This window comes from Lissotriton vulgaris, chromosome 3_1 (genome assembly GCF_964263255.1).
Source record: "Lissotriton vulgaris chromosome 3_1, aLisVul1.2, whole genome shotgun sequence".
NCBI classification, from domain to species: domain Eukaryota; kingdom Metazoa; phylum Chordata; class Amphibia; order Caudata; family Salamandridae; genus Lissotriton; species Lissotriton vulgaris.
The window spans coordinates 1,209,152,473-1,209,172,372 of NC_141689.1; the positions used below are offsets into that span (position 1 = coordinate 1,209,152,473).

Below are 19,900 nucleotides of genomic sequence, written 5' to 3' on the forward strand. Positions count from 1 at the left end.
ACAGTCTTTATTCAGTTCCAGGCACTTTTATCCTTTTCAGGGCTTTCCAATGGAAGTGATCCTGATGCAAGGGATGAAGGATGCTGAAAAGATGCTGTAAATGTGATGCAGTTGACTGGGTTCTTGCTGCGTCCACAAAGGAGGAGAGGCGGTCATACGGTCAACAATCCTCGACATCCTCTCTGTGCTGGCAGAAGTACAGCATTGCACATGCCGGTCAATCCATCCTTGTTTGATAACTCATCCTCTGGATATCCCAGCTGCACTCCGACGACACTCTTGGGTTCAGAAAACTTGGGTGCAACTTTGTACATCAGTCAGGTCCTGGTCCCCAGTGCTGCACAACGGCGGTTAACTGCAGGTTAAAGACTTTGGCCTACCAACTAGCTCCAGCATGCTACTTCAGCTGTTGTGTCCCTGTGCTGCGAACAGAAGACCAGTCATCTGGCCCTTAGAGTCTCTTTGCATTGGCTGGGGGTGACTTCTCCTTGAGCAGGACATGGTAGGCGCAGCCCCTCTCCTGTACTAGCCAGCAGGTGCAGTCCATGATGGTGCTGCCTCGCTTTGCCAGTTCCTTGGTTTAGCATGCAGTCTTACTTTTGTCCTTCTTCAATCCAAGTTCAGGGTGTCAGCTGTGTTCTACTTATGCTCAGAAAATGCCCTTGGAGTAGAATGAGCTACCATTTACCTTTCTACCTGTTGACCACTTCCTGCAAAGTGTAGCATCTGAGCTTCCCAGGTTGCACCATCCTGCCGAATCCAGTAACCTTCTCCCTGCTTGTGGAGCTCCTTAGCCCAACTCAGAGGTATGGCTACCAAAGGGGCTACACGCCCCTGGAAAACCATTTTGGCAACTGGTTTCCCCTCTCCTGTCCCAAAGTGCCAACCTGTCTGCCTGAACAGTGGAGCAGCCCCTCTCCCAAGTGTTACCCATTTGCTCTTCACTTGCTTCTTCTCCTTAGAAGCTTGTCTTTTGTGCCAACACCATGTAGTTTCCTGCAGGAGGTACATGACACCTCCTTCCAGAGCTCGCCACTATTGTATTCGTTCCTGTTTGCAGTTAGCATGTCTTCCCAAAAGGACAGAAATCTGTCTTAGCGACAATACCCTGTGTGCAACCAATATGGGCACAGGGGACTAAAGACAACAAAGTGGCACTTTTGCTAAAGATGCACACTGCAACTTGTTACATTAATTTCGATTCCAGAAATAGGTCGGCTTAATGTAGCGAGTTGTTCGATATCTACCCCTTTGGTCGCACTGTTCCAGAGTTACCACAGCTGAGGGGTCAGCGTGTAACTCTGGACATGCCAATTGGGAAATCAAACTTTTCCACAGTAAAAATTACAGTTCCGTGTTTTTACTTACAGAACATGTAAAATGACATGTTCTGCCTGTGGGATATGTTGCACCCTACCTTAGGACTCGATAGGCCTGCCACAGGGTGACTTGCACATATACCAGGGGGAAGTTTGGCTGAGAAATTATTTTAAATGACCTAGTTAGGCCAGTATTTAAAACTGCTCTTCCAGCCTGTAAATCGTGGTCTGGGAATCTCGTTTTACTCATGTCACACCCAGGGTGGCACAACTAGTGCTTCAGTCCCTGTGGGACCCTCTAGTTTACGTTTCCTGGGTACTATTTACTAGGGATTTACAGGTAAGTTAGCTTAGCAAGTTGGGTAAGTGCCAATTCGACTTACAGTTTAAGGGTAAGGACACTGAGGTCTGGCTAAATTAACTGTCAAAGTCGAAAAACCAGCAGCATCAGTCCAAAAACCTGGGGGTGACAGTACAGAAAGAGGCATTTTCTAACACCCGCCTAATCAATCAATCCATAATTAAGTGGCAAAATTGATTTGGCAACAAGGGAGGGATGGGTCATGGCACACATGCAGGGTATGGGGCAGGTGCACCAGGATACGAAGCGCTAGCTTTGTTCCTTCCCAAAAGTCTCCAATTTTAGTATATGTGCTGCCGAAGTGTGCACTGCTTCCCAAGAGTCTTGAAGCATCTTTAGGAGAATATTTTTTCTGTCAAACTTGCAGTGCAGTCTTAAACCACTTGTAAAGGAAGGAGAGCAAGAACTAATAGTGATGAATCGCTATAAAGGTAATTTATTATTCACATCAATTGGATTGAGAATATTCTTCTTTTCAGTAACATGCCCTTTAATTTTCTAATACCTTCCACTACTACTTTAAAGCATATCTGCTCTGAAGAAACTAAAATACATCTATTAATTAGATGGCTCTATTTATGGTTCACTTTTTAAAGATAATTACATTTTGCTTATGAATACTATCAATTTGTATGTGTCTTATGATACTCGTATCTGAGCTTTTCACAAAGGAAACATTGGTTGTGCTATGGATGCAAATTATTTTTTTCAGTGGATAAGCTTTATAGGCCACAGCCATATGGTTAGCAATTTGGTGCCATTGACAGACTGGGATACAGTTGTGTAATCTCCTGTTAATTCTTTTGGGGAGAAAAATAGATCTTGCTCTCAGTGACTTAAAACACAATCTTTGCTCTTCATATCATTGAACAAAACACATGGATTTTTGATGCTTTCTTTGACAGGTCAATGTTTCCAGTGCCTCCCACTGTGGGCCCAACATTCAGCTTTGAACTTGAAGTGGAAGATGGAGAGGTTGAAAACTATGAGGTGAATAGTTAGCGCTTAAATAACTTTTTGTGCTGTGCATCATTTTGCAATCTTTATTGTTTAAATTTGTTTGAAGAAATGAATTTTCCAAGTCACCCTTGAAAAAAAGACTTTACCATGCATGGACGTGGGTTTGCATTTTTAGATCGAGCCTTCTAGAGTGTGCTTGCTCTACTGCAAGACATATTGTGGCTTACCAAGGACATAGAGGGGCATATAATGCTCCAATTGCTTGCCATTTGGTTAGCTTTACTTGTCACTTGTTTGCCTGCTTTTTATTTGTGTTTCAGCTTGTCATTCTTGTGTTTGTCCCTCTTATTGAGTATTGCCTTTTAACATTCTCTTTGAGTGTTATTTCTGCTTCCACTGCTTGCTTTGCAAACACTCCTTGTTTCTTTTGTCTTTAGCACTCCAATAGAGTATGTGTTTTTGAGCCACCTCCCTCCTGCACATTTCTCCCTCAGCACTCTGTTTAACAACTGCTTCTCCCACCCTCCTCCCTCTTGCTCTCACCCATGTTCTTCTCCCCCATTGCTTTCCGCACCCTTGCCCTCTATGTTGCTTTCCCCAAACCCTGTGGTGCTTTCGTGTCCCTTCCAGCCCTCCGCCCCTGTTGCTTCAGCATTCCACCCTCCTCTTTGTTGCTTTGCCGTTAGCCCCCACCTTCCCCTTCATAGCTTCGTCGTTCACCCACCACCACCACCCTCCCTGTTTCTTCTGCTCCCGCCCGCTTTATAAAACAAAACTCAGATTGTTAACTAAAAAAAAACATGCCCCCACAACGTGGTGCACATGCCTCCAAAATGATGCGTTTGGACGCTTTAGCAGTTTAGGAGGGGAGTACTGTTCTTTAACTTTGGCAATACATCACGCTTCATGTATATTGCGCAGTGTTGGTAAAAAACATTTTCTAAGCCAATAGGTCACTAAAGAAAGAGCTTTTGGCTTTGCCAAAAATTGTTTATTGAGCTTATGTAATGTAGGATATTAACATATAAAATGCTTTATATGGGTACTTAAAGCTGTTGAACAAGAATGCTGGCTTTCAAAATCAATTCTGTCAATATCTTTGTAGTGAAGGTGTGACATTTCACTATTCAGTTGATTACATGACGGAGAACTTTAATTTTAACTCCTATTTAGTACATTTTGATGATCAACATTTAAAAAACAAATTAATGTTCAATTTAAAATAGTGTAAGACATAGGGAATGGTCCCATTCCTGCATACTCTGACAATAAAGGACGTAAAAACTTTTAAAAAAATAGACTTCATGTGTTCAGTTTGTTGCTAAGTACTTAACAAGTTTCTCTACTTATGCTAAGGGAATTAATTCTCTTCTTTCAAGTTGTTATGCCTTCTCTGTTTCTTTATCTTAAAGAAAGTTTTACATGATTTAGTAAGACCACCTTGAATTTAGGAATGAATAAAACTGTTCTGAATTCTACAGGCATTGCTGAACCTTGCAGAAAGACTGGGAGAAGCCAAACCACGTGGGCTAACAAAAGCAGACATTGAGCAACTTCCATCATATAGATTTAATCTCAACAACCATCAGTCAGAACAGACATTGTGAGTACCATAAGTTTGCTATTGTGTCCGATCAATTATTGGCAGAAATGATGAAGGAAATGATACAATGCTTATAAGGCTATAGACATGACAAAACTCATTGGTACAAACTTCGAAGTATCCAAGTGTTTGGGGTTTGTAAAACTTAAAACACACTACGAGTGCTTTCTTAAGTTTGATAGAGTATATAGGCTACAACATCTCTGAAATATGGGAAACCTATCCATCCAGAGTAGAGGTAGAATGTCATGTGTGTGTTTTTGGGGGGACATTTAATAAGGTATACTGCATAGAAACATTTTTGGATGGAACCCCATTTTGTGAAGACTTCTAGTTATGGTGAATTTTATTACATTTTGCAAAATAATCTGGGAATGTAGTTCGTAGGTTTACTAGAAGCAAATTGAGAGGTTTTTTTGGGGATCGCCTTGTAAAATAATCACAGCCATTTCCAGATTTTCACTTCCTCTAATCCTTTTTGGAAAGAAGGTAGGAGATTAAATTGCTTTGCAGGATGTCTGCCAAACTTCATAAGTGCTACAAGTTCTTCTGCACTCCTAGGCCACTCCTGTGGATCCGTATGGAATTTCATGTACCAGTTTCTGAAATTTCTCTCTAGGAAAAAAGTCAAGATTTCCAGGGGATTATTGAGGAGAGGATGATTTCCACCGATGTGTGATTGATGTGACACCTGATAAGGCTGACAGGGCTAAAACAGGAGTATGTCCGGTGCTCGTTTTGATTGCATCTCACATCTTCCAGATCACAGTCCGTACAGAAGATGTTAGATCTGCTTTTTAACAGCTCCCCCTTTTTGTTTCTCGTGGTTATTTGACATCGAGCAGATGAAGTCAGTTAGGAGAAAAACACATTTTCAAGACTGCCATTCAAACACTTTAGCAAAGGGAAGCAGTGTCCACATATTATGTTTTGGTAAACGCAGCTCCAGTAAATTTGTTAGCAGCAGCAACAGTCTGTTCTGTGACGGATTCTTTCCATGACAAAGGCAGGAGCCAACAGTCTTCATCTGCTATAGGAAATACTTCTAAAAATCAGCGATTCCAGCTCATCCAGTATTTGATCTTTTTATAGATTCCCATACTTGAATCATTCCCTGCCGTCAAAGTGGGAGTCAAGGAAAGACATGGCTTGGCAGTTCGGGCTGGACTGTTCCCATGAGGCACAGGGTCAAGGCTGATTTGCATATAGCCATTGTCTGACCTAGGGTGGTGTGGAGTGCAAAAAAACGATGGATTTAGGCCCAGATCTTTGTACTGGGGTGAATGTAAGACATTGTTCTGCATTCTGTCCATCAATTGTGTTTTTTGGTGTAATGCCAACATTCTGAATCTCTCTCAGAGAACATATTTATTGAAGCGTCTGAGATTGAGTACAGGCCTGAACTCCTTGTTCTGACCTTTCTTTGGGACCAAGAAGTAATGGGAACAGATACCCTGCCGATGTTGGTGCCAGGGAACCTCTTTGATGGCCTGTTTTTGTAGCAGGATGGAGACCTCCTCCCGTACCATATTTATGCGATGTACTGTATTTTTACTGTATTTTTCCGAGTTATTTTGGTCAACTCGTCCAAGTGAAAAAGTTTACCCCCCCCCCCCCCCCCCCTGCGATGACCAATGAGGGGCTTGAACCCTCTGCTGGTATTGGTGGCAATAATACGGTCGGTAGCGACGTCGGAAATCCTTACTTTTCTCTACCCCACAGCCTTCAAGGTGTCTAGTTCGGATTTCATTTGTGACATCTCGTCAGCAAGAGAGCCAAAAAGTGAGGTTACGTTGAAGGGAAGGTTGAGAATCCTGTGCTGGGCCTCTGGTTTAAAAGCCGTAAGTCTTAGCCAAGAGGATCGACGAGCGCAGATTCCATGAGAATAACCATGGGCAGCAAGGTCTGACTTGATTAGCCACAAGCCACTAGCCACAAGCCCTCCTTCATGTAGGATTTCTTGAAAATCCTGTCGGTCTTCTTTTGGTAACTACTCTAAGAATCATGATGGAGAGTCCCAAAGAGAGTGATCATATCGGCCCAACAACGCTGCAGCGTTGGCCACCTTCATGTAGGCAGCCGATGTGTTGCACATTCTGTTGCCAAGGAAATCTATGGCTGAACTTTCTTTATCAGGGAAAATAGCAGAAGAGGATGTGCCCCAGTGTGAACCTTGATGGCCGCTGACACAATGACAGTCAGGAGGCGGTCGTCACTGTCGGACCTTTTGAATCCTCTCCCCTGTCACTGCCATGTGGAGTTCCCCAAGGCTCATCCCTAAGTCCGACACTATTCAACATTTATGTGTCGGACCTTGCCAAAGTCATCAGGGCACACGGGATGAGCCTCACTTCCTACGCAGATGACACTCAATTGGTCCTCGCCGTCAAGAATGACGGGCTTAAAATAGCCAACAATTTCAATCAGGGCATGTTGGCAATTGGGAGCTGGATGGCTCACAATTGCCTGAAATTAAACTCCGACAAATCAGAAGTTGTAATTTTTGGCAACCTATCCCCGGAGTGGTCCCCCCTTTGGTGGCCTTCATCCATGGGCCAGCCCCCAGACCCGGTCAACAAGGTGAGGAACTTGGGAGTCATGTTCGACAATCGTCTGAACTTTTTACCACAAGCAAACCAGATTTCCTCCTCAGCCTTTCACAAACTAAGGCTTATCAAGAAAATTCTGCCCTTCCGACCCGAGAATGCCGGCAAAACATTGGTGAGCTCCCTGGTCTTGTCTACCCTAGACTATTGTAACGCTTTGTTTCTAGGTGCCCAGGAGAGAGTACTATTGAAAATGCAGGCTATTCAGAATGCAGCCGCCAGGCGAATTCCCAAATACCAACCGGTGTCACCCACTATAAGACAGCTTCACTGGCTACCGGTGAAGATGAGGATCAAGTTCAAGTCTCTGTGCCTGGTATACAAGGCTCTACATAATGCTGGACCCGTGTTCTTCACCCAAAATCTAATCCCCTACTGCCCATCCAGAACACTGCGGTCATCCAGCTCATATGAACTGGTGGTCCCCCGAACCAAATCTGTCACATGGGGTGACAGAAGATTTCTCGTAGCCGCACCGAAATTGTGGAACACACTGCCACATTCAATCAAAACCAGCACCTCCCTCTGGTCTTTCCCCAAACAACTCAAGACCTGGCTTTTTAATCGTTGAACATCAGCTCCCCTTGTTGGTTAAACACTGCAGTAACTCAGCGCCGAGATGCCCAAGGGCCTTGGTTCGCGCTTTACAAATGTTGTTATAAATAAATAAATAAATAGTGGGTCCTGTTCTGGTGCTCTGTATTTCTTTCATATCCGTGATGGTGCTGCTCCCACTAAAGCCGGTGTAAGAAAAGTGTGGAGAGCCATTTCTAACAACCCAGGTACTAGAGGAAGTAGAGCTCTAGAGGAGGTCCTGTGATGCAACGTCTCAAAAATCACAGTTGTCGAAGGTGTAGAAGATGGCATTTCGATGTTAAGCTTTATAGCCCCTCTACACAAGACCTCATTAAAAGTCACAATATCATCCACTGGTAATACCCTAGTCAGGAGAGATGATGATCGGGTCAGTGAATAGTCGGCCTTCAAGGGGCTGGAATCGGAGGACCATGAACGTGACCCGAGTCTTAGTTCCTTAGTAGAGCAGTGTCTAGATCTTGTAGATCGACTCCAAGGAGATCTTGAACTGTGTCTCCTCAAGACTGATGACCTCTGAGGTGTGGCATGCCTCTCTTGTCTAGAAGGAGAATGAGGAGAGTATTCTGTGTTCAAGTTGATCTTCCTAATTTTTCACTCCTTTATGTTCCTCAACCATCTCGGCGAGATGTTAGAAAGATGTTCTGGAGCTGGAGAGTCTTCCGGCGTGATCTGTATAATTAGGAGTTCAGGGGAAGATGAAGCACTCCTAGACGTCAGAACCTGGATTTCCCTCGACGTCAAAGGACCTCTCGACGTCGGTGCTGGAGACCGATCTGACCTCAGCCTCTTGACAGGTGGAGACCTGTGGATGGACGTAGTTCTTGACATGGACCTCCTCGACATCGAACTGCTAGACATCGACCTCAACGGCTATCTCACCGGTGACCTTCTCGTCAACAAACGTGACCTTCTCCTCAACATTGGAGGCGACCTATGCACCGTTCTCGATGGCGACCCCTGTACGTCGACCCTCTGGACCTCGACCTTCTTGACGGCGGTGATTTGGTTTGCCCTGCCGTCGGCGATGACGCCTTCGATCGACTGTAAACCAGTCTTACCGGAGCTGAGGTCTTTGGAGTCGGATTCGACGTCGTTGTCTCAGTTGCCCTAGACATCGGTGGTGTTCACAGTTGAAAGACAGAAAGCAGAACAATGTCTTACATTCACCCCAGTACAAAGATCTGGGCCTAAATCCATCGTTTTTTTGCACTCCACACCACCCTAGGTCAGACCATGGCTATATGCAAATCAGCCTTGACCCTGTGCCTCATGGGAACAGTCCAGCCCGAACTACCAAGCCATGTCTCTCCTAGACCGGAATCAAGCATCCAAGGACCGGTTTCTGGCTATCAGCCTTCTTCAGCCTGGATAGCTTGACTCCAGTGATGTGGAGAGCCTGGGACTCACGTCTGAGCATACCCAGCCCACTCGGGGTGGAAATTGCAAAAAACACAGTTGATGGACAGAATGCAGAACAATGTCTTACATTCACCCCAGTACAAAGATCTGGGCCTAAATCCATCGTTTTTTTGCACTCCACACCGCCCTAGGTCAGACAATGGCTATATGCAAATCAGCCTTGACCCTGTGCCTCATGGGAACAGTCAAGCCCAAACTACCTAGCCATGTCTTTCCTAGACCGGAATGAAGCATCCAAGGACCGGTTTCTGGCTATCAGCCTTCTTCAGCCTGGATAGCTTGACTCCAGTGATGTGGAGAGCCTGGGACTCACGTCTGAGCATACCCAGCCCACTCGGGGTGGAAATTGCAAAAAACACAGTTGATGGACAGAATGCAGAACAATGTCTTACATTCACCCCAGTACAAAGATCTGGGCCTAAATCCATCGTTTTTTTGCACTCCACACCACCCTAGGTCAGACAATGGCTATATGCAAATCAGCCTTGACCCTGTGCCTCATGGGAATAGTCCAGCCCGAACCACCAAGCCATGTCTTTCCTAGACCGGAATCAAGCATCCAAGGACCGGTTTCTGGCTATCAGCCTTCTTCAGCCTGGATAGCTTGACTCCAGTGATGTGGAGAGCCTGGGACTCACGTCTGAGCATACCCAGCCCACTCGGGGTGGAAATTGCAAAAAACAGACAGGAAAAAAACAAATTCTGACTGGAAACAGTCAAATTCAGCCGAGCTCAATTTCCAGGTTCCTCACAGAACAAGCCGGAAAAAAGAACTGACCTAACTGTCACCTGTGGAGCATGATGGGAACAGAGTTCCCCTGGAGGCCTTAATGGCAAAGTGTTCAGATTCTCGGAGGCCTTAAAGGCGAGGTGTCAGTCTGATTTTCTGTACAGGGATAGTATTTCTTTATTCAGCCTTCTTAGGCTAATTGCCTTTTATTACAGATTCTTTGATGAAAATAAAAGGTTGTGGTATTTATGGAATACATTTTAGGCTCATGCCTGTGTATTGCATTGTTTATATAGTTTATTTTCATACTGCAGAAAGTATGTAATGATGGCTTTATTAGCCTATGGGGTATGGTTGGGCTGCATATTCTTGGTTTATACATGTATATGTGTATAATTTGTTTAGTACTATGTACTATTTTTATATATTTACACATATATATGTATTTTGTTATGTGTTCCGGGTTCCCGCTCATGGGCGGAGATTATTCAGTGCTTATGACTTTAATGAGTATACCCCTGGAAGAGTACTAGGATTACAGGTAAGTATCTAATCCTTACCTGAACAAGCAAGGAGGGACCAGATCCAGACCCCTGTCTCTGAAGGCTCAAGCGATCTGGAAATGGCTTCTTACGAGGAACATGTCGATATCTACAGTTCACCTCCCAGGCGCCCTCAATGTACAAGCAGACGACCCAAGTCAAAACTTCGTCAAAGCGCCCGACTGGGTGCTAAAAATGAGATAACTCTAGACCTCGTTCGGAGATGGGGCGCATCAGACAAAGACTAATTTGCAAACGCAGAAACGCAAAATGCTGCGCATTTGCAGCTAGATACCCCCAACCAGGCTCCATGGGGAATGCCCTGTTGATCGACCGGTCAGAGGCATTACTCTACGCTTTTCCACCAGTCCCTCTCATACCTCTGGTGATCAACATACATACCTCTGGTGATCAACTGATTACCACCCTGGTCTTCTCAAAAATAGACTACAGTAATGAGCTATTTCTTAATGCGCAAGAACAAGTTTTAAATAAACTGCAGTCCATTCAAAACACGGCAGCCAGAGTCTTGCTCGACATTCCCAAACATCACTCTACCTCTTTGGCAATACGTCATCTCCATTGGCTACGAGTCAGGAACAGGATCAAATTTAAGGCACTCTGTATCGCCTATAAAGCCATACATGAGACTGGGCCTCGCTTCCTTAGGAATGCATTCCAGATCTATGCCCCAAAAAGATCTCTGCGATCAGCCTCCACTTTCCTGCTACCTGTTCCCCGCAACAGAACCTCAAATTGGGGAGATAGACGTTTTCTGGTGGTGACCCCCAAACTCTGGAATTCTCTACCCTTGTCGATCAAAACCAGTCCCACGCTCATCTCATTCCGAAGATCCTTGAAGAACTGGTTATTTGATCAATGATTCCATCTGCTGGCCCTTGTCCCCTGAAGTTCAAAAGCGGCGAGACACCCCAGGGTATTTGTTGCGCTATACAAATTACATAAACATAAACAAACTTTACAGGTCCAGGGCAGAGATGATCCTGATTGCACCAGAGTGGCCTCATCAGTGGTGGTTCCCGGACCCACTACATCTGTAGAAGGTGCCACACAGGAGATTGCCATGCCATCTGGATCAACTGACCAAGTTAGAGGCCAGGTTTTTGATCCCAACCTACCGTCACAGAGATAGACAGTATGGCTCCTGAGTTCCTCGAATATGGACACTTAGGCTTCTCGCAAGACTGTATGGAGATCTAAAGGAAGCGACAAGGCCTTCAACTAGAAAGTCATATGCTTTCAAATGGAAGAGATTATATCTGTGGTGTACAGCTAATGGTCATGACCGTATCCGGGGCCAAGAACAGGTTGTTTTACCTTATCTGTTGTACTTGGCTAAAGCAGGTTTACAATTCTCTTCTATCATAGTACATCTGGCAGCAATTACAGTGTATAGAAAGTCCCCCTCTCAGGCTTCTTTCTATCAAATGACAGTTGTTAAAGACTTTCTGGAGGGGCTAAAAAAGGTTTATCCACCAATTTGGTTACCTTCTCCTGCCTTCAAACTTAATGTGGTCCTCTCTAAATTACTGGGCCTCCCATTTGAACCCATTCACAAAGTTTCTCTACACCACCTCTCTTGGAAGGCCTTCTAGTGGCAATTACCTCTGCTCGCTGGGGTAAGCGAGATTCAGGCCTTATGCTCTAAAGAGCCTTATCTCATTTTCCATGCTAACAGAGTGGTGCTGAGGACTCATCCGAGTTTCCTAAAGTGATCTCGTATTTTCATATTAATCAATCACCCTTCCGACATTTCTTCCTAATCCAGCCACGCCTCCTTAGAGGGCGTTACATTCACTGGATCTTAAGAGTGTTGAAATTCTATCTGGCTAGAACAAAGGGCATAAAAGAGTCAGACCGTTTTGTGAACTATGGTCCATTACTCCCTGGTTTCCCCTCCTCAAAAGGTCCATCGCCGATAGGATAAGGTGATTTAAGACACTATCTATCAGCTAGCACACAAGCAGTCCCCTGGCAAGCCAAGGGCTCACTCTACGAGAGGTAAAGCTGACACTGCAGCTCTGCTTAAAAATGCACCTATCCAAGGGATATGCAAAGCAGCAACATGGCGTTCAGTCCATACCTTTGACTGCCTTTACTGCTTAGATTCTGATACTCTGGCGGATGCCCAGTTTGGGCAGGCATCCTTGAGGAATTTATTTAGATAACAAATGATTCAGAATATGTTTGATATGCTGGTATTCATCTGTAGTGTTTTGGAATGGGCGTGCTACTCTATTCAGTGCTTATGACTATTGATGAATATCCATTGGAAGAGAAGGATAAGTTACTTACCTGTAATCCTAATTCTGTTCAAGGGGTATACTCCACAAAGTCTTAAGCAACCCTCCCTCTTCCCCGGACGAATATCAGGTCTATAAGGATATGTCTGATCTCTTCCAGGGGATACTCATCAATACTCAACAATCAAAATTGGAATGGACACTGGTATCTACTATAACCATTGGTTATATTTGAAAACCCTCATAGACGCTCTGATCTTTATGATGCGGTGTATATCTATTATCCGCCCCTTATCCTGCGTCATGGCATAGTCATCGGGTAATCAAATAACGTGCTACATGCCTGCCTCACCCGAGGCAACCTCTGGTAAATGTAGAAGTGTCCAGAAATTACAGGGACATCAACAGGAGGGAAGGTGTATAGAGCAGATAGAAAATAAAAACAGTGTCTCACCAAAAAGGAAATGTATTTTAAAGAGATGGGCACTATTGGTTAAAAGGTGATATATAGGGTAACCGAGTAACTGGATTACCATATGTCTCTATGAGTAGGTCGACATGTTTCAACTCCTTCTGGCCCAGCCGGGTCTGTGGAGCATTCGTCAGGACAAATAAGACAAAGACAGTAGTGGTACTCACACAACTTGTGTAGTTTCCAAATTTTAGTATGAAATTCTCATACTCAATTTCCTTTTGTTGGAGTAAAGTTCTCCTCATCAGGGTGCTTAGGGTCGCATTATATGGTCCATGCCACGTGAGGGAGATCGCTGGTATCTTCAGTGAAGTCATAAACAACCCCCCCCCCCCCCTTTTCCCAGTCAGATAGTGTAGCAAATTAAATTTATATTTGAAATTCTGCGTATCTCCTTCAAAAAGAACTAAGATTGCAATGAAAACTGCCAGTATTGTGCACCCTGGGTGGTGGAACCTTCTGACTTCTTTAAGAAGCACTGTATCTTTTTAACCGTGTCCACTTTTATCCTAACTGGCCCCTTTCCCTTTGTTTTTCTTCATCATGCAGGGGTTTGAAAACTTAACTAACTCTTCAGTGTGAGAAGTTGGCCTGATATATAATGTTCACTATTCTAGTGAGCACTTTGTATCAGTCCAAACAACCCTTATTGATGATTGGTTGTAAGTCAACCTTATAGACCAGCTATCCTAGTAGCATGGATACGAGCAGTCTTCGGGCTAAACTCTACAGGGTCTGTTAAGCCAGCTGTTATACCATCACATATACCCCTTGAACACCAAGTGAAAGGACACCACACAAGTGTTATGAAAATAAACAGTGTATTTATTTAGATCACAGCAGCCCTGTACTCTTTATGAGGACAGGGTACTAAGCACACAACAAAACTCTTACGAAAATACTTTAAGTTGCACAATTTACACAAATGCCCGAGGGGCACGGAAAACCATATACTACAAAAGTGGAATGCGAAATTAGTAGCAGGTAAGTACTAATCTCATAGGGTTTGGAATCGCTAGGACTGGCCTACTGAACCTTCAGATTACTAGCAGGAGGCCTAGGGGACTCGGGCGCAGAGTGTGCACTCTCACACGGGATGCGGGACAAAGTCTATGGAGGCTAGTAAAAGCAAAGTTAGTGTTCTCGGGCGAACCCGACTAGGTAGAGCTGAAACGAAAAAGGATCTGGACCCTTGGATAGTGAGGCTATGCTGGGGCACCGAAATGCCGAAGTTACCTAGCCCAGGGGCTGTGGATGCATAGGTCTGGAAAGGCGTCGGGAATCCTCGTTGCAGTCTATGGAGCCTGAAAGAAGGAGTTGCTGGCAGGCGACCAGTGAAGAAGTTCGGAGTGATCCAAGCCTGGATCGGAGATGGAAGACACCTGTAAGCAGAGGGGACCAAGTTCTGAATCACTAGCCAGTGATTAGATGGGCACCAGGATGGCACCGGATGGAGTCACCTCGACCAGGTGAGTGGGCGACGCTGGGCTCTGCAGTCTCACGGACCAGGAGGCGTTGTCGGCGACCAGGATGGAGGTGCGAGCTGTCCCACGATGGTTGCTGCTGTCGACGTCGCTGGACCCAGGATTGGGGCAACAAGTCTTGGCAAATTCAAGCCCACGCGGTGGACTCAAAATGGCCTCTGGAGTGGACCAGGAGGGTCCGGGGTGCTCCTCTTTTGGAGGGGAGCAAGGGCCAGTCTGGAGCAACCAGACCAGCTGTGTTGTCGTCGTTGGTAGTCGTCGGGAAGACCACAAGCCAGCGGGCTAGTAGCCGGACAACGCGGTGAGCAGCCAAAAAGCAGAAGGGCCCCACGCAGATCTCGTGGATGCTGGGGGGCTGGTCTTCGGTGCTGGAGCTGCTCAGGGTTGGGGCTTCTCGGACCCCAAAGCACTCACCAGAGGATCCCTCGGCGGTCGTGCTGGATAGAAGTTGTGCAGTTCTGATGATGGCCGGTCCCTCGAGGTCTCGTCGCACCTACGGTTCTCAGCTTAGCTGTAGAGGTAGGTAGAGGTCAGAGTTGCCAGGGAAGCCGGGTCTCGTTGTGCTGGTCGGTCGGATTCCGGAGGAAGGACGTGCAGCAAACCACAGAGTTCTTAGATGGTGCCTGCGGATGCAGGGTGACTACTCCTTAGTCACAAGGGAGAAATCTTGAGAAGAGTCGAGAGTTCCTTTCGTAGAAAGTAGTTTCTTGATTCAAAGATGATCTAATTTGGAAGGGTCCCCGCTCCTGCCTTTATCCTAAAGAAAGGGGTGGTTACGCGACTAGGTCCTGCCCTAGGGGTGGGACCAGGAAGGGGGGTGGTTACACCCCTCTCCCATGCCAGACTTTCCCCAGGCCAGGGGCTGGTGTGCCCCTGGAACTGGTTCTAGCCGGCAGATGCATAGTGAGCACCGGGGTGCCACTTGCAGTCACCTTCCTGTAAAGCCCTGCCTACCCAGGATACACAAAACCCTGTCTGGGATGGTGCTAGCACCGCCCCTGACAGGAAACCCTTTGTCCAAGCTCCCCTCGCTGGAAGGACTCCCAGCTGTAGGGGTCAGACTCGTGTCTGTGGTGGCAGCATACATTTTGTGATGCTGAGGCTCGAGTTAACTTTAACCGGGGTTCACAGTTACATACATGTCGTGTCCCTCTAGAAGGGTACAATGCTAACCCCGTCGCCAGAATTGGCGAGGGGTTAGTATTCCAATTCGTATGACACCTTACTCGACATGTTTTGATAAAGCGATACCAAAGATAGCATTTAACCGCGAGGATTATAATGCACTTAAGAGTATATGGTATGCGTTATCATGGAACAGCTATTAGGACTTGGTTCATTTCACACGATTCCAAGCACTCTGCCTTCAGGATTGTCAAGGCCTGCCATAGGAGTGACTTATAGGAATCTGTGTGTCCATTTTAGGGTTAGATATAGGTATACTATATCTAAAGCAAAGGGTGATTACACCACCTTGCCCCAGCTGTCGTGCAGCCATTTGTGTCAGATTTAGATGGCCATCCAGGGGTGGCATAATACATGCTTCAGCCCCTGGTAGGCCCTGGGTACACCTATGCCCTGAGTTACAGGGTCTGACAAGGTGGCCCAGTACCAATTGGATAATGCACCTAAGGTACATGTCTCAATTTAGTGAGAGAACAGCAAGGCTGTGGGTCTGATTAGCAGGCCCACAGCCAGAGAAGTCGTAAACCAGTGAAGCAAAAAGCAAAAATCTGGGGTGATCATAGGATTGCAGACCCTACTCTCCTACATTCAGCACAGTGTTTTGCTAGATGCCGCATTATTGGCTTTCGCACTGTTTAAATTCTGGTTATTGGCAACAAAACCTCACAAAACAAATATGCACTGTTTCTTAAATGAAAGTTGAACCTGCTTTTTGAAAAAATTGCAGCTTTTCACATCGATTTCAAGATATGGATTATGATTTTAATTTTATGGAAAATGATTCCTGGGTCACTGCACACAGTTGAGAACATTCTATATTTCTGAATCTGTAACAATACCTACGAGGAAGAGCTCTGATTAAAATTAAGTAACATTTCCTTACCTGTAACCATCAGTTTTCAGCTAATTCTGTTACAGAGTCACATGTGACTCTCTGGCTTTCCTGAAAAAATGAAAAAAGGATGGTTTCTTGCGCACAGACAAACATAATAGGAAAAAGAGGTTTTAGGTGACAAGTCATTCAAGGCATGACTGAAGCTGAAAATAAAGTCCTTGAAAAACCTTAGGTTGCATGTTTCAGGACCCATTATAAAGTGGCTGGAGATGGCATAGCATGTGCATATGCAAACAAACAAGATACTAACTGAGGGTTACAGTCAAGTGCAATTTTCTTTTGTTGTGTTGGACAATCTGCCTAGTTTGCTGGCTCCTATCATCTCCCCTTAGGTGCCTTCTTCTCCTGAGGTATTCTGGGGAAATTTTCCTGCAGGGGTCTCTTTGACAATGCAGTGTGCCAGTGTTTCTGGCCTCCTTTCCTCTCCTACTACCACTAGGCTGATAGCCAAGGTTCTGACTCCAAACGAAAGACGTGAAATAATGGAATTAAAGAGAAGGCTAATGGAGCAGTTTAACAGGAATACAGTATGCTTGACTGGAGAGATCCAGATTTGTGACTTGTGATACAAGTCATCTGAGATCACTGACCATCTTAATTCCTAAAACACATCTGAAGGTAGTGGCATGGAGGAGTGGTAAAGGAGTGCCATCACTCTATTCTATTACAGTGGTAGAGGAGTGTGATGGACAATTAAATATGACATACTACTTACCTCTTACTTGTCCAGTCACATTCTGCTTTTTGGTATTTTGTGGGCTTCTATAGCCCCCTGGGACCACGCATTTTCATTGCCAGTTCACCCCTCATCTTAGTGACTAACCAGTGGCTCTCCTTTGATTCAGCTGAGACTTGTAAGCACTATCCCACAGCTGTTTGGGCCGGGAGCTTTGTTTGTGGTACAAGTCTTGTAAGTGGTACTAAGGTAAGGTAATGTGGATCTCTGTACTCAGTTGCAGGTTTAAGCCTTTGAGATGATACTGGAGGAGAGTGCTGTACTGATGGTAACATTCCCTGTTAAATTAACTGCTGAAGTTAACTTTGAGCAGTTTGAAGAATTTGTAAACTGCAGTTACGAGTCAATTGTACATTGTCATCATTCTCCTTGGCTGAATATGTTTTTTTTAATTTTAGATGCGTTGTGTGTATGTGTGATTTTGAGTCGAGGCAACTACTTCGAGTCCTTCCCTGCAACCACGAGTTCCATGCCAAGTGTGTCGACAAATGGCTTAAGGTAAAAAAAGATTAAAAATAGAACGCAATTTGATACTGTTAATGAATACCTTAATTACATGAATAGTAATTTCTCCACACAGTAGATGGCTTTTTTTTTAGCTTTATTTGAAATATCGTGACATAGCGTTCGAGGCATGTGGGCTGCTGAATTCATATCTGTGCATAGATCGCCGCCTAGTGTTGGGTCCGGATGATCGCACATTGTTGTCCTGGAAGAGTCTTCGAAGTATCACGAGATAGGTGGCTCCTCCCATGGACTACAGTGCGCATGGGCATCGACTTCATCCTCAGATTGTTTTTTTCCGCCATTGGGTTCGGATGTATATTGGTTTCTTCTAGTCGGAATCGAGAAAAACTTTTCTTAAGACCAAAAGGTCTTTAGTACACGTCGGTATTGTCTTGTGTTCGGTGCCTAACTCTTCCAGCTCGTTCCGAGCCGGATTCCATCACCCGCGTGCTTTCGACGCGGAGGGCCCAGTCGACGCCTCAGACCCTATCGACTGTTCGTCATGGACCGAAGTCCGTTCAAAAGATGTCCCGTCTGCAACTCGAAGTATCCCCACATCGACGTCCACCCGGTGTGCAACAAGTGTCTGTCCCCGGACCACGATGGAGCCAGTTGCATGGCTTGTTCCTGCTTCAGGTCCAAGAAGACGCTTAAGCATCGACGCGCTGCGCGCCAGGAGGCCCAGCTCACTGCACCGGCGCCTGCCTACATTTTCGATGCCGGGAATGTCGAGGAAGAAGTTGCCGGGGACATCGGTGACCACCTGTCGAATCCCTCGTCGGACGTAGACTACGACTACGATGCGGACGCAGAAATGTTCGAAGCTGATGAAGTCGTCGAGGAGGTAGGAGACGACGACGGGGCCTTTGGGGCCATGGAGGATAGCTCGGACGAAGAGTGACCTCGCTCGGACACTGGGATCGTACCGATTCATAAGGCTCAGGTCGAGGGATCGCCACTAGGCCTTACCAAAGATCTTACGATGGGTTCTACGGCGCCGCCTTCGGGCTTGGCCACGGACATTGCTATTGAGCCGCACCCTGGTAAATCGAAACCGAAAGTGAAACCTACAGTCTCGACACAAGATACAGCGCAGGTGCCCGCCTCAAAACCGAAAGTGCGCATCACTCTGGTCGGATCCAAGGCCTCGGAGCCCTCGACGCCGAAGAAGCAAAAGGGTGTTGTCGAGCCGAAGACTAAAGTCAAGGTGGTCGAGCCGATTAAGTCGGCGCCGAAGGCGGTCGACACCAACAAAGGACTCGGTGACCCGAAGAAAGGACTCGGCGACCCGAAAGTTCTCGAGACTCTGCGTCAACAGGACAAGGCCAAGAGCGGCGCTCCCAGAGAGTCCACTACTGGTGGGGCCTCGAAGGATCCCGTCGACTCGGCGCGCCCGTCCCACCGCGTTCACCAAGAAGGTGACGGACTCCCTACAGCGCATCAGGGAGAAGGCCTCGACGGTCAGACCAGCAGATCCTCCACCTCCGAAGCCAGTCGAGAAACCTCAAAAGGCGTCGACGCCTATTAACTTTACGTTGCCGCCGAAGGTGGCGCCGAAGGCTTTCACCCCTAAAGCGGTCGCCAGCGTCCCCGAGAAGGTGTCCTCGGTGCCGAAGTCGTTGACGGGGGTGTCCACCCTGAAGCATCGACAATCTTCAGTGGACGAACAACATGAACATTTTATTGATGCCGAAACGGGCAGACTTTCCCTCCAGAAGCGGAAAATTGCCCCGGAACAACCAATGGAGTCCTACAAGATTCCCCTAAAGAGAAAGAAGGACTCTGCTTCCACTCCTGTCCTGGTGGAACCAATTTCTCCACAGACTCGAGATGTCTCGCCCACTTACTCTGATGTGGACGCTGGGGAGGGCGATGATGAGGATGAGTACAGCTATCCTGTCTATACAGACCCTGATGATACCAATGAACCCTGGGCTGCTGGTGCTGACCCAGGTGACCCTCATTCTGGACAAGACACTCAACTCTACTCTGTGAAGACGTCTCCTACAGAGGACTCTGCAGCATTCAATGCCCTCATTGAACGGGCAGCTAAAAATCACAACGTCCAGCTCCATGCTGACCCTATTGACGTCGATTTCCTTTTTGATACCTTTTCAGTCTCAGAAAGGACTGTCAAAACTCTACCTATGTTAAAAGGTGTCTTAAAACATGCTGGAGAGATCTTTAAAGAGCCTACCAGAGCGAGGGTGATAAACCCAA

General features: G+C 46.2%; 1 protein-coding gene across 2 annotated transcripts in view; it reads left to right on the forward strand.

The window, feature by feature from the left end:
* RNF38 (ring finger protein 38) overlaps positions 1 to 19,900 on the forward strand; it is a 759,966-nt gene that overhangs the window by 710,652 nt on the left and 29,414 nt on the right. For both annotated transcript variants that reach the window (XM_086961661.1, XM_086961662.1), the window contains 3 exons: positions 2,586 to 2,670; positions 4,122 to 4,243; positions 17,572 to 17,671. In XM_086961661.1, coding sequence (XP_086817787.1) covers positions 2,586 to 2,670; positions 4,122 to 4,243; positions 17,572 to 17,671 — 307 coding nt within the window. The remainder of the gene's footprint in view (positions 1 to 2,585; positions 2,671 to 4,121; positions 4,244 to 17,571; positions 17,672 to 19,900) is intronic.